Source organism: Tamandua tetradactyla, chromosome 7, assembly GCF_023851605.1.
Source record: "Tamandua tetradactyla isolate mTamTet1 chromosome 7, mTamTet1.pri, whole genome shotgun sequence".
In the NCBI taxonomy this organism is placed as follows: Eukaryota; Metazoa; Chordata; class Mammalia; order Pilosa; family Myrmecophagidae; genus Tamandua; species Tamandua tetradactyla.
In genome coordinates, this window is record NC_135333.1 from 34620028 (window position 1) to 34634147 (window position 14120).

The 14120-nt window shown below is 39.7% G+C and overlaps 2 protein-coding genes across 5 annotated transcripts in view; one reads left to right on the forward strand and one right to left on the reverse strand.

Annotated features, from left to right (window-relative positions):
* Window positions 1–407: 407 nt before the first annotated feature.
* PHF5A (PHD finger protein 5A) lies at window positions 408–8297 on the reverse strand. Of its 3 annotated transcripts, none has more exons than XM_077168998.1 (4): window positions 8169–8297; window positions 7698–7721; window positions 7206–7372; window positions 408–981 (listed from the first exon to the last, which is right to left on the reverse strand). In XM_077168998.1, exons 1-4 carry the CDS (start codon window positions 8218–8220, stop codon window positions 892–894), a joined length of 333 nt encoding a protein of 110 aa, XP_077025113.1. In that variant the 5' UTR covers window positions 8221–8297; the 3' UTR covers window positions 408–891. The 3 variants fall into 3 exon arrangements, with proteins under 3 accessions (XP_077025113.1, XP_077025112.1, XP_077025114.1); XM_077168997.1 differs by having other exon boundaries at window positions 8038–8273; XM_077168999.1 differs by lacking the exon at window positions 7698–7721 and having other exon boundaries at window positions 8169–8285.
* Window positions 8298–8637: 340 nt separating this feature from the next.
* ACO2 (aconitase 2) overlaps window positions 8638–14120 on the forward strand; it is a 67717-nt gene continuing 62234 nt past the window's right edge. Inside the window, exons 1-2 of one of the 2 annotated variants that reach the window (XM_077168991.1) lie at window positions 8710–8770; window positions 10059–10106. Coding sequence is in view for 1 of the 2 variants with exons in the window: in XM_077168989.1 (XP_077025104.1) it covers window positions 8735–8770 (36 nt within the window). In the remaining variant the exon portion in view is untranslated. Of the gene's footprint in view, window positions 8771–10058; window positions 10107–14120 lie in introns of both variants that reach the window. The other variant, XM_077168989.1, reaches the window with a different exon arrangement.

Below are 14120 nucleotides of genomic sequence, written 5' to 3' on the forward strand. Positions count from 1 at the left end.
TTCGATTCCCGGCCCCAGCCCATGTAAAAAACAAACAAACAAACAAAATATAATAAAATAAGAAAATGTTTCCCTTTAAAAAAAAAAAAAAAAAAAAAAAATTAAATTGGACAGGAAGAAAAAAATAGTAAGTTTCCAAAAATGACTTTGGTTTATCTATAATGAACAGCATGGGTGGTTTGGATTCCTTCTAGAGATAATAAGAGGACAAGGTGCTTTATGAATTCTACTACCTCAATTTTGAATCACACATTCCTGGATGACTAAAATAAATTCCTAGACTTAAATTAAACTTATATGGGGAAGGTGACTGCCAGAAAATAAACACCAACTTTATTAATACAATAGCAACAGAAAGAATTTCTGATTTTTTAAAAGAAAAATAACACGAAACCAGCACCAGCTGCTAAGCTTTACAAGATAAAATGCCCATATTTATTGTTCTGATAGCTCCCCTTACACATTTCATGAAGGGTAACTGCCATCAGAGCTGCTATGAGGACACGTTTTTCACCAGGGTAATGAGGGATGGCTCCACAGGCAGCTCCTCAAACATAAGACTGAACGATATTTTCCTGTTTTAGAAGTTCTTGGTGTAGAGAACATGTCAATGTGTAGAACAAGAGCCTTGCTTCTTAAATACAAGAAAAAATCATGAATGAATTTATTGATTTTTCTCTTATACAGTCCACCAGAGTGTTCGATGAAGAATCCTTTTCCATTCCTGCCATATATCTGGGTGAGGGAAGAGGAAAGGGGTAGAAACGTGCCAGTATTTGGAAAAGCAAGCCTGGTGGTGCTCTGGGCTTCACTTATCTTCTGCTGATGGTTGTTGGTGTCTTCTCGGGAGCTGTGGCAGCCTGATGGGGGGAGGAAAGGGCCATCTACCAATCACCTCTTCTTGAAGCCATACTTTTTGCGTTCATAGAAGAGGTCAGTCTTAGAGCTCCCCAAATTGACAATCTTTGGGCAACCATCTCTCTGGAAAAGAGGAATTGAGAATTTGTTCAAAGTCTTTGAGCCTGACTCGAGAAGGATTTAAGATAAAAACTTCATCACAGAATGAATAAAAGCTAAACATCTCATTTTGACATTCAAAGACCCAATAAAATGGGTCTACCACACTAATGGGAAGTTCTAGCTCAAACAGTACTGCTTCTTCTCTTCTTTTAATGACTTGAAAAAGACCATTTTATTTATAACTGGCCAGGATAACTTTTGGACTGTTGGTTCAGCAGAACCAGACACCAGTTATCCTACTCAGTCAATCATCAAAAATTTACCAAGTACCTAGAATATGCCTAGTTCCTGTCTACCCTCTATCTGGTAACCTCAATTAACATTTAGAATATTGATTTCTAAGCCCACTTCTGTTGATAATCTGACACTGCTGAGGTAGAATCTGAAACCCTTTGAGATATTTCTTCAAGTTAGAGATAAACAGTAATAATGATTGGCTGATCAAGTACTCTACCCCCACTGCCCAGAAGTACTAACCTAAGAAGGGAGAGAATACAAGGGGAAAAAATGAAAGACTTCAGGAAATAATGCCTTACATTTTAAGTACCACAAAATACTAGGTTTGATATATCCTTATTAATTCACTTAATTTGACAAATGGTCTTGGTGGAAGAGTGCTCCTATGCTAGATAGCTGTTGTTGGTCCACTCTCTGATTTGTAATAACACCCGCCTGCCCCTGGACATTTCTTGAACCTGAATTCAACGAGTCCCCAGGAAACTGTGTTCTGTAGGAATTATGACTTCAGCAGTTGATTTGGGATGATGGGAGGAAAACTGGGGAAAGTGTTACTAGAAAAACCTTCATAGGTCTGATGATTTTATTAAACACACATGACAAAGGAGATTGATTCCTGTGACACTGGGCTCTAGAATGAATGATATCCTTAGGCGTCTCATATCTAATACAGCTGATTCTCTCTTTGGAAGCTGTTATTAGCATGGTACAAAAATCTCTTATCCTTTCGACTTTGACTCATATTTCTGTTGTGTGCTCCCATCTGTGTAGTTTGGTGTTTTGAGCCTGGTGTAATGTAGGTAGCTAAGTTCGGGGCCCAGCCCCCTACCAGTGACTTGCTAGGTGAATTCAAGCAAGTCAGGTAACCTATATTTATGGTCCTTGTGATAATAAGGGAATAGTTGCCTCTCCTGGCCTAAGAAGGCCTGATATTAATACAACAGTGCTGTAACAGCTTTAGAGATAATATGAAAATTTGTGATGTAATGACAGCCTAATTTGTGCCTTACTCACTTGCTGTGTGACTGTGGGTAAGTCACTTCCCTTTGGATTTGTGTTCTCCAACTGTAAAATAAGGGGATAGGATCAGGCCAGTGTTTACATACTGACTTATAGAGTCTTAGAGATTCCTGTGAAGTGCCAAGAAATCGTAGGATCCATACTCCAATCTGCACAGCTCTGTTCTCACAGTTTAAGTTAAGATGGTAGACTCGAGCTAGTCCACTTGATTTCTGATAAGTTGCTTAACTTTCCTATTTCTCAGTTTAGTCACGTGTAAAACTACTATGATGGTAGAACCTACCTCCTAGAAATGAAGATTAAATGATTCAATAAACATACTTAATACTGGCATATAGTAAGCCCTTAATAAGTTTTAAGAAATTGCCAAAGAGAGTCAAATGTCAACATTTGTTAATGGTTCAGCCTATTACATACATAAATGCACTAAGCATGTAAGACACTTTGAAGATAGGATTTGAGGGCATTAAAAAAAAAAAGTTTAGTAAATCACTGCATTAGGTAATTAGATCCTCAATGGATTCTTTGGACTTTCCTGTTATTTTCTCTCACTGACTCTACAGGTTTCTTGCTTCCTTGCCTAAGTTCCCCTGATTTTTATTTTCTACATACCTCCCAGTTTGTTCCCAAATTTCACTAATCCCACAATTCAAGTTCTACTGAGAAGTAAGGATGTGTGGTCTAGAATGGAGAGTGTGGAAAGGAAGATCAAAGAATTGTTAAGAAATCTAGGAGGATGATACAGGCAAGTATTTGTGAGCTGAGCAGGAGGAATTTAAAAAATACTTGCAATGTCTGCCTTAGCACTTTTAGCAACTATATTCCTTCTTCTTCTTTTTTTTTTTGGTGTGTGTGTGTGCGCGCGCGCGCATGTGTGCATGGGCCGGAAGACAAACCTGGGTGTCCTGTACGGCAGGTGAGCATTCTACTACTGAACCACCTGTGCACCCCACAGCTATATTCTTGAATACTAAAAATTTCATCCTTTTTTGGTCCTCCCAAAGGAGATATCGCTGACACAAATTTTCCCATTCCTAGTACAGGGAGCTGTGGCTTGAACTGAATACCTATGGTAAGTATGTTTTATGACCACTATGATTTCTAAAATTTCACAAAAATTTTAGCCTGCCAAGGTTTAAATTCATTCACAAAAGACTTTTTGAGTATCTCCAACGTGTCAGGTGCTTGTTTCTATTATACAAAACACATTCACTAAAACATCATCGGGAGAATTCTAAGCAGGGCTTCTATAGCAAGTACCAAGGAGAACTCAATGCCTTTGGGTTTCCTTCCTGAGGAAAGCTGTGTTTCAAATCTATTTCTGTGGCAGGAAAGCAAGCTACAAAAATTATCTTGAATGTAGGAGACTAGGGTTTGATACCTGGCCTATGCACACCAACCCTACCCCCACCAAAATTATACTGAACCAGTGATAAAAATCCAGGCACTCCCCTTCTAACATGAAAAAGTTAAAATGGGCATAGCCCAAATACCCCTAAAGAGTAGGAGAAAAATCAAAGGTGATGGTGAAGTTATACAGAGAAGGTAGGGTTTAACAAATGAATATGATTGCTGAATTATTATATTGCTATTTATTTTAGTCTCCAGTAGCTTAGAGCAACTAGAGGTAAAAACCTAAAATTGTGGAATTGTAACCATACCAAGTTGAAATCTGTTCTACAATTGTTGTGATGTGCTTTGAAATTTCTTGCCTTTTCGAATATATGTTATTTTTCACAAAAAATAAAAAAAAATATTTATTCTACCCTCCAGTGTTTTGTAGCAACTAGAAGGAAAAATCTGAAATGGTGGAATGGTAACCCATAACAAACTCTGAAATCTGTTCTGTGATTACTTGTTGAAGTATACTTTGAAAATCATTACTTTTTCTTTCTTTTCTTTGTATATGTTATATTTAACAATAAGAAACGTTAAAAAAAAATCCAGGCACTTTGAAGTAATACTTTACTTATAATGAGTCCATATCTCTACTTCTTACAAGTGGAAACAAGGAATTATGAACAGCCAGCAGCTAGACTTCCTTGAAGAAGAACTAGAAGGCAAAGCTGTTTGTTTCAGCAACTCTTGACTGAATTACAACGATGTGAAAACCAGACTATGTACACCTTAACAATGGTATTATATTTGAAACTTACTAAGGTTTCTTAGAGGCCAAAACAAAACTCAACAAAATGAAACAAACAAAAAAACCAAAAACCTTCTCTTTACCAAGGTAAATTTGTGAATTACCTTTGAAAAGTATCACTTATTTTCTTTGCTCTAACTGCTCTGTTGTTCACTTAAATGGGGAGCAAAGACCAGTATAAATAGCAAGAGAAAGGCACATCCTTAACCACAAAGTGAAAAGCAATACGGTGAAGTGGTTGGAGCAAGTGCTTTGAATTAGACCATGTATCCTCTATAGGGGCAGTATTGTGAAAACATCTTTGATACTGAAATGGCTTGTGATCTAAAGCTTCACCCTCACCCAATAAAATCTTATTCTTTAGTATTTAATTTCTCTTGTTAGGGAGAAATTTAATTAAGGTAATTTAAAGTTTAATTTTTCTCCTTAGGGGTCAATAACAAAAAAAGACTGAAAAACACTGAGTTAGACAGACCTGGGTTCTAGTACTGTATCTGCCATTTCCTAGCCATGTGATCCTGGGCCACTTTGCTTAACATCTCTAGGCCTTAGTTTCCTGACCTGTATCACTTAAGACTTTTGGAGAACGTTCAGCATTGACCCTCACACATATCAAGAGCTCCACAAATTTTAGCCATTTTTCTTCTTTTTTGTATGGGAGGAGAATTGAAGAAAATGGTAAGTGAAAGGAGTAAAGGAATCAAGGGCTAAAGAGGATTAATGTGGTGCTGCCCTATAAGAAACTAGCAATTTTCATAGATATTATCCTCAACTCCTGATTATTGTTGTGGCTTTGAAAAACTGTAAGTGGGAGAACCCAGATTAGCTTTCTGGTCTAATTCCCTTATAAATTATGAAAGTTGCAGGAAGAGAACAATAATGGGGAGTGCTTTGGTTCTGGGAAGATTTCTGCATAGGAAAAAGTCTTGGGCACTTAATCTACATGACAATCTGTAAGGTTGAGAGCCTGGATCATGTCACTGGACTGCTTTGTGTTCCTTGGAAACTAGTGCTGATTAAATATGAGCTAGATGCCATCTCAAATATCCTCAGAACATTCCTGTACAATGTGAGGTAGGGGAAGTGACGTCTAAGACCATTCTCTCAGGGACAAAATGAGGCATAAGGATCCCAAAGTATCAGGTCACATACACATGCATACGAGTCAGATGGCAATTAACATTTATTAAGCACTCTCTGGTTGCAAAGCTTATGCCAGATAAGAACTTCAGTCACAATCATGCAAAAGTTCAAGAAAATGTTGTTCTTAATGGACTTTAGCTAGCTTAAGAGTTGCTCATCCTTTCTTTTCCCTGCTGTTACCTTACCATGGTTACACTGCTTATATGCTGTAAATAATTACCAAACACCTATGTATCAGACACCCTGTCAAGGGATATTCATATGGTTTACAGGGACGGCACCAAAAATGTCCCTCATGCTTGTACTACCAGCTAAGCACTAAACCAAGAACTGGGGAAACGGAGGAGACAAATACATAGTCCTAGGGCCTTGTGCTAAAGGAGTTTAATCTAGCTGCAAAACCAGAACCACATTTATTTTGTTTTGTTTTTAATTTAATTTTTTCAGATCCACATTTATAAAATGCAGGATATGGTTTCACAGTCAAAGGAGAAACGTAAATCAGAGTCCAGGAGAATGTTCAAGTAACCAACTGAAATTATGTTTTTTTATGACCTTTCGCATCTCTCTAAATTTTGGAGATGTAATTGTGCAAGAAATAGTCTAATTTGGCCTGATATGTCCTTCCTACTGGGGATAGACAGGATCCAAATGAATAAATAAGACTACTGAGGTAGTTCAATTAACATCTTACCAAAAGCTATTTCAAAAGGACAACATGGTATAATGGTGACACCACAAAGTATAGTCTGACAGCCTGGGTCTGTCACTTATTAGCTGGACGGTGCACTGTAAAATGAGGATACCACTACCTATTTTACAGTTATTGTCAGGAGAAGGGAAATTGTATAAAGTATCTACTCCTTGCTCATGGAAATATGAAGAACTCAGTATCTTTTGCCTTATGCTATACTAGGTAATGGGGTACCCTCATCACATTTCCTTTTATTGTGTTGTAGGAAGAAAACAAGCTGATTCACGGTGGTTGTTTTTCCCCTCCAAGAGCCCTGCTGCCAGTACAAATCTAAAGAAAAATGTTAAAACTTGTCTTTGGTGCAGATCTGCAAGTCCTCTTTCCTGGCATTTGGCTTAGGGAGTTCAATGATAACTAGCCATTGTCTGCCATTACACAATGTCAGGGAATAAAAATATCATGAGGTGGAACCACAGTCAATTCTACGATATTAAACCAAAGGCATTCTTCGGCTGTAGAAAGCTGAAATCAACTTAAACGGTCTCAAATTCCACTTTGTCACCACATCCACCCAAGCAATCCCTAATGATAGTAGAGTCAAGAGAATTACTGAGTGGCTATTACACATTATGCACTGAGCTAAGACTTACAAATGCAGGATGCTGTTTCTGAATAAGAATAATCATAGAGTGACATTAAAGGAATAGAGAGAAGTCTTGCCAAATTGCTGGTGTTGACAAAGATTTGCTTCTCTTGCATTTTTGCCTTTGATGCAAAATAACTGCCTTTTATTGGTCCACACCCAACTTGGCTCAAAGAACTTGAAATTATAACCTAGGTGACTAGCCAAACATGGTAATCTCCACAGACCATAGGAGTTTGCTGTGGATGGCAGTGTTACTAAATAAAAGGAAAGGTCAAATAGAAAGCTTTGTATACACTCACATCCTTCTCCTGAATGGTGCACTCCTTACAATAATAGGCGTCAGAGACCCCGGGACCCCCACAGATCACGCAGCGCCCCTGGTAAGAGCCGTAGTTACACTCATCACATATGCGCACTAGGGTGCAGGGACGCACGTAAGAATCACAGATCACACACTTGCCATCACCTGCAAGGAAAAGAGAATAGAGTCATACTCACTTGCAAGTTCCTCCTCTCCCAAGTCCTTAAAACTGTATTGGGGATGGGGTCATGCTATTCTAGCAATTCATGTCCAAAGCTGGAGACTTTCTCAAAACCCGAATATAGCATTTAAAATGTACAAGTCGGAGTGGGGAAGTAGAGGGATCCCTTAGTTGCAGCCTGGCATTGTTACATGCTTCCAGCCACCCCTATTCAAAGCCCATTTATATGGCACTGGTGGAAATGTCCGTTTACTGGCTCCACAGAAACTGAGTGGGAGGGGTGGGGTGCTGGGAGGGAGTTCAACTCACATTTTTCACACAGTCTTCCGATGGCTGCAAGATCGAAGAAGGTAAGAGTACAATTAGAATTAGTGTTTTGGCTAAAGAGAAAAACACACTTGAGCCGGAGGCGGGGTCAGGAACAGAGACTACAGTAAATTCTAAGGAATGGCCATCTTATTATTCACGATGAACTCCGATCTGAGCCAAACCCACAGTCACGACCTCCCTCCTGAAGCCCGTCCCAGGTCCTTGGCAATTCTCAGCAATATTTCTTGGTACCCAGCCCCAGAACCCAACCCCGCCTCAAGGCTCCCCGCCTCCCGCCCTCTTTTTCTCAGAAGCACGTATCCGCGCGCTCCTACAATACCCTGAAACCCCGAGGCGGGAAGCGTGGCACGTCCGAGGCGACACTCTAGAGAAGTAATGAGAACCCCCCCAACCTTCCAGCTCATAATACGACCCCTTCACTGACAAGCCGGGGACGGGGCGCAGTCTCACCAACACCAGCCTGTTTACGACAAAAGATCAAATCAGGATGATGCTTAGCCATAGCGCCCACTCTAACCGGCCACCGGAAGTTTCGGAAACTTCCGTCCGACCTTTAACCCCCATTGTTCCTGCCTCTGGGTCGCCGTGATTGGTCGGCTAAGCTTTCACCATTTTACTGTCTTTGCACCAAAGCTCGCTCTCGCGCGATCAAAGCTCTTAAATTCCTAGTCGAGCATCTGTCACTGCTGGGGAACCAGGTCCTGGCAGGTGCTTGAAAGTCCTAAAAAAATATATAGTTTTCCCAGATTTGGATGGCAGATACAACGGAAACTTGTTTTTCAATAAAATATATTTGTAGCGGGTATTTATTTCTGCAGCTTTTTTCCCTCTCACGTGTCCGTTCCTTACATGTGCTCTCCACCCACTACTGTGTTCCCCAGCTCTGACACCTCTAGGAAGGCCCCGCCCCCACCGTCGACGTGTCTCTTCTTAGGTCACGCCCCCTGCCCAAAGGCTTTAAATGACGCTATGTAGTACGTCACTTTCACGCGACCTCATCTTTGTCAGTGCACAAAATGGCGCCCTACAGCCTTCTGGTGACCCGGCTTCAGGTGAGCGAGCCCAGAACCCCAAGGTTCATGGGGGCAGGGTGCTTCCCATTGTGCCTGCGGCTGTAGGCGAGGCAAAGCGAGGCGGGGTCTACCTCGGGTCGACTTTTCTGGTACCAGTTCCGGCTGCGAGCTCAGCACCCGTACCCGCTTCTCTAACGCCCGAGGTCAAGGCGTCCCCGGCTCAGTCAGTTTCTCTGGCCCTGGCCCAGCCCTGCGGGAAGCGTAGGTTCAAGCAGCGGCAGCCTGTGGAAGAATAGAGGCTCCTCTTTCTTCCTTTTTAGGACCGCTCTCTCGGCTCTCGTAGAAATTCTTTCTGCTCCTCAAGGTGACGGCAAGGTGACTGGGGGGCACGGTCGTTATTGAGCCCGCTAGGTCCAGTTCCTGAGGACTCTCCATCTCAGCACCAGACTTGCCAGGTGCATCTACGGTTGCCAGGTCTGGAATCGTCAGAAGAAATTGGTACCCTATCCCAGACCCTGCGGAAGATATAGCCAAGAGTGCAAGGGGGTCTTCCGGACCCCGACCTAGAAGATAGTAATAATAATCGTAGCCTCTCGCGTTTGCACAACTGTTTTAATTCTTCATCATTTGGTTCATATAATTATCTAGTGCGATAAGTACAAGGTGATTATTCTCATTTGATAAGCGGTGAAACTGCTTGAGAGTAGGTGAAAGTTCCTGCGTTTAAGAGTGTCTTCTTGTTCCATGTAACTTTGTCATCAACAAAACTTTGAGCCAGGGTGTGTTTCTGGAGTTAACATTTGTATTTATGAGAACACCAGAATGGAATATTTTGAACTCACAGGTGGTTGCTTTTCAGATACTAGATGGGAGGGTAAGGAGGCTCAACTGTTTGACCTTGACTCTCCCGTTATGAGCCACCAAGAAAGTTGACTGGCTGCGACTGCCAGATGTTTTAAAATTCCTAACTTACAACTCTTAGAAGGATGTTATACTCAGAGATTCAGTGTCAGGTGTGTGTTTTGTTAATACAGTAAAGAAAGTAAGCATTTGTTAGACGCTCTCTGCCAACCTTTAAATTTAACTTTGTGGATCTACTTTAAATCAGGTGGCAGAGTTTTGATTATAAAATTTAAAAAGAGAAGTTATGTGTTGTACTCTTGGGAACCATTGTGTGACTGGAAATTATTTTTTACCACATTGCTTAAATTTAAACCTTGTGGCTTAAAATGAAATAATCATTTATTATAAAATACTTTTAGTCTCGATTCTGGGCAAATGCAAGGGATTTGTATCTTTATCTCTTAAGGTGTTTTTGATTCTTTAGGTTGATCCCGCTGTCCCATGATATAGAAGAGTCAGGCAAGATTACTTGGTAAGATAAATGATTACAGATGAATTAGGCTTGGGAAAGAGGAATAATATTACAACATTTTAGAACTGAAGAGAATCTTGCAAGTGTTAGTTTACTGTAAAAGAGATCCAGACTCTAGTTCATGTTCTACGGGGTTCTGTGACCTTGAGCAAGTTATTTCATGAAGCCCAGTTACCTCATCTTCAATTGGTATTGATCTTCATTGAACATTATTGAGTGCCTGGTAATCATCTTTCTTGCAAGTTGTTGTGATGACTGTTATAAAGTAACGAGCAAATAGAAAGTATTTATCATCAACATGTAGTCGTGTCTTTTTTTTTTTTGTGCAGCTGCATGGATTTAAAAAAAAATTTATTCTCTAACTGTAAATACGTGACATTTCCCTTTTTAACCACATTCAAATACATACCTTAGTGCTTTAATTACAGTCACAGTATTATGCTACCATCATCACCATCCATTACCAAAACATTTCCATCATTCCAAATAGGAACTCTGTACATTTAAAATCTTAACTCTCTATTCCTTCTCCCTACTCAGCCCTTTGGTAACCTGTATTCTAGATTCTGACTCTTGAGTTTGCTTATTCTAATCATTTCAGTGAGATCATGCAATATTGTCCTTTTGTGTCTGAGTTATTTCACTCAACATGATTTCTTCAAGGTTTGCTATCCATATTGTAGCATGTATCAGAACTTCGTTTCTTTTCATGGCTGAATAATATTTCATTGTATGTATGTATATACATATATATGTACATGCTGTTTATCCATTCATTGGCTGATGGACACTTGGGTTGCTCCCATGTTTTGTAAATAATGTTACTGTGAACATCAGTGTGCAAATATCTGTTCAAGTATCTTCAGTTATTTGGGATATATACAGAGAAGTGGGATTGCTGGGCTATATGATAATTCCATACTTAACTTTTTGAGGAAGCTCCAACTGTCTTCCACAGTGGTGGAATCATTGTTACAATCCCACTAATAATGAATGAGTGTTCCTGTTTCTCCACATCCTCTTCAACACTTGTAATTATCTGTTTGTTTGGTTTTGTTTTTGTTTTTGTTTTTTTGCATGGGCAGGCACCGGGAATCGAACCTGGGTCTTTGGCATCGCAGGCGAGAACTCTACCTGCTGAGCCACAGTGGCCCACCCCAATTATGTTTTTTTTCCAATAGTAGCCATTCTAGTGAGGGTGAAATGGTATCTCATTGTGGTTTTGATTTGCATTTCTCTGATGCCTAATGATATTGAGTATCTTTGCATGTGCCTTTGGCCATTTGTATATCTTCTTTATAGGGGTATCTATTCAAGTCCTTTTCCCATTTTAAAAATTTAACTGGGTTTTTGTCTTTAAGTTGAAGGATTTATTTATATATTTTGGATAGTAAACTTTTATCAGATATGTGGTCTCCAAATATTTTCTCCCGTTGTGTAGGATGTCTTTTTACTTTCATGATAAAGTCCTTTGGTGAGTCCCATCAAATAGAATGTATGTATGATAAGCATATAGTCCAACTTCCTCTTTACAGATGCTTTTGGAGCCCTGGTTAATTTCCAGTAATGGTCCAGCTAGTCTGTAGCAGAGTCAGGATTAAAATACAGGTCCCTTTGTTTGTTCATTAAACTAAAATGAGTGAGCAATATTATTTACTTTGCATTATACCACACTGTCTCCCAGTAGTCAGGCTGTCTCAAGTAATGGCCAGCTCACACCGTCCTCTGAGAACCTTGTGAATTTACCTCTTTCATGTTTAGCCACATTTGAGAAATAATAGTAACCACCTTAGTAGTCATCATGTCTTGGCAGAATCTTGTCCTTGTATTCAATTCATTCCCACTTGATTCTTCACATATTTACTGAGCTCTGTTTGCATGGATACAATGGTAAGTAAAGCAGACAATCCTATTCTCATGGAGCTTCCATTATATTATAATGTATCCTACTAGGAGGGCCTTGGAAAGGTTTCTCAGCCAGAATATTTTTCTTTTAGTCTTGGCTGGACCAAAGGTGAAAGTAGAGTATAGAATTACGACTATTACTACAACCACTAAGAGTAGTGAACCGATTTAGTAGCTGCTAAGAGTAACTAGTAATAGTGGTTTACTGTGTACCAGAAATCACACATGACAGTGAAATAAGGCAGACTTAATTAGTTATAAATTTCACAGATGAAGAAATTGTGGATTGGAGAGGAACCTTGTGTAAGGATTAAGAGTATAGACTCTGGCATCAGACTGCCTAGATTGGAATCCTGGCTCTAATACTAGCTTTGACTTTGAGCAAGTCATTTTACCTCTCTGTTCTTGTTTCCTTGCCTTTAAGATACAGATGATAACAGTACATCTATCTTATTTAATCTTCAATAATCATATTATTGTAAAGCATTTAGAACCCTGCCTGGCAACTAGTAATTGTTATATAATTCTTAAGTACAATAAGATAAATTTGCCTAGGGTCTTATCACTACTTGTTAACATGTGATTTGAATCTGTACCTTGTGATTCCAAAGCCTGAAGTTCTAGAGACCGCATTATGCTGCTTCTCTTTGGCCTCAAGACAGTCTGTTGATGCTTCATAATCTGAGAACAATGCTCCCTAAATTAAAATATACTGTTGTTTGCAGAAACTGCTACCAGGAAGCAAGATTAGAAACAAGAGTGAAGAAGATGGGAGGTGAAATTTTTGAAAACCCTCATTTACTCTTTGTTTTTTAATAGTTATGTTTATAGAAAAGACCACAAATGTTTACTGAAGAGATTGGGCACTTGTAAACAGATTTCTCAAATCCTTGGTTTTTCCTTGAGACACTAGGGTTGCTGAGTAGCAGTTAGCTACAAAGAAACTGACATGTTTGACAGAAATTAAGTTCTTTGTAAAGTGCCTTTTTTTTTTTAATCGTGCTTTGATTTGTGAAACAGGTCATGCTGGTTACATGTTCACCAGGGTACCTTGCCAACTGTCCCATAGTCATCTGTTGCTTTGAACTGAATGAATGAATGACTAAACAAATTTCCATTCTCAGATTTGGATAGGGAGAGTAGTGTCACCATCCTGAGGAGTAGAAGAGTGCACTGTTGCCTTCTGAACCAATTGCTCCCAAAATGTTTATTGAGCACATACTGTATGACTAGCCTGTTCTAGACACTTGGAATGCAGTAGTGAACAAGAATGATGGAGTTTATATCATAGTTTGGGGGAGATAGAAATTAAACAAGAAGGCAAAAAATTGTAGGTGCTGATAAGTAATTTATGAGGAAGATAAAATAGGACAGTGTGGTGGAGAAAATAGGGGTTCTATGGATGTGACTTGACTTTAACTGGAGCAGTTGGGGAAAGCCTCTTAGAATAGGTGACATTTGAGCGGAGACTCAAACTATACAAAGGCACCTAGTCAGCATTTTGGGAAAAGAGACTTCACAAAATAGAATGGGTGATGTACAAAGTTCCTGAGATTGAAAGGAGCTTGGTGTGTTGATAATAAGCAGTAAGGCCAGTGTGGCTGAAGTGCTGTGAAGGAGAGGAAGGTCTGAGTGAGAATGGGGCTAGAGTCTTGTATACTCTGTTAAGGAAATTGGGTTTTATGCCAAGTGTTAAAACGAGAATCCATTGAAAGGTTTTAAGCAAGGGAAATAAATAAATCAGATCAGACATGATCTGATTTATGCTTGAGGAAAAGGTCATTCAGGCTGCTAAGGATGGTGGATGAGAGGGACAAAAGAGGAGGCAGAGAGAAAAGTCCAGGAAGCTGTTAAAGTAGTCGGGGAAGTGGTGAAGGTATCTGGGACAAAGGTTCTGGTTCTGATAGTGGAGATAGTGAGAAGTATTCAGATTCTGGGAATATTTTTGGAGGCCGATGCGTTGATTGTGAAGTGTGAGGGATGGAGAATAATTAAGGATGATTCCTAGATTTGGGGCCTGGGCAAATGAGAAATGGGTGAACTTGAATTCAGTAGTTACATATTAGAATGGTACTTGTAAAACTTAGGCAAGGGTAGAAGCTTGTTTGT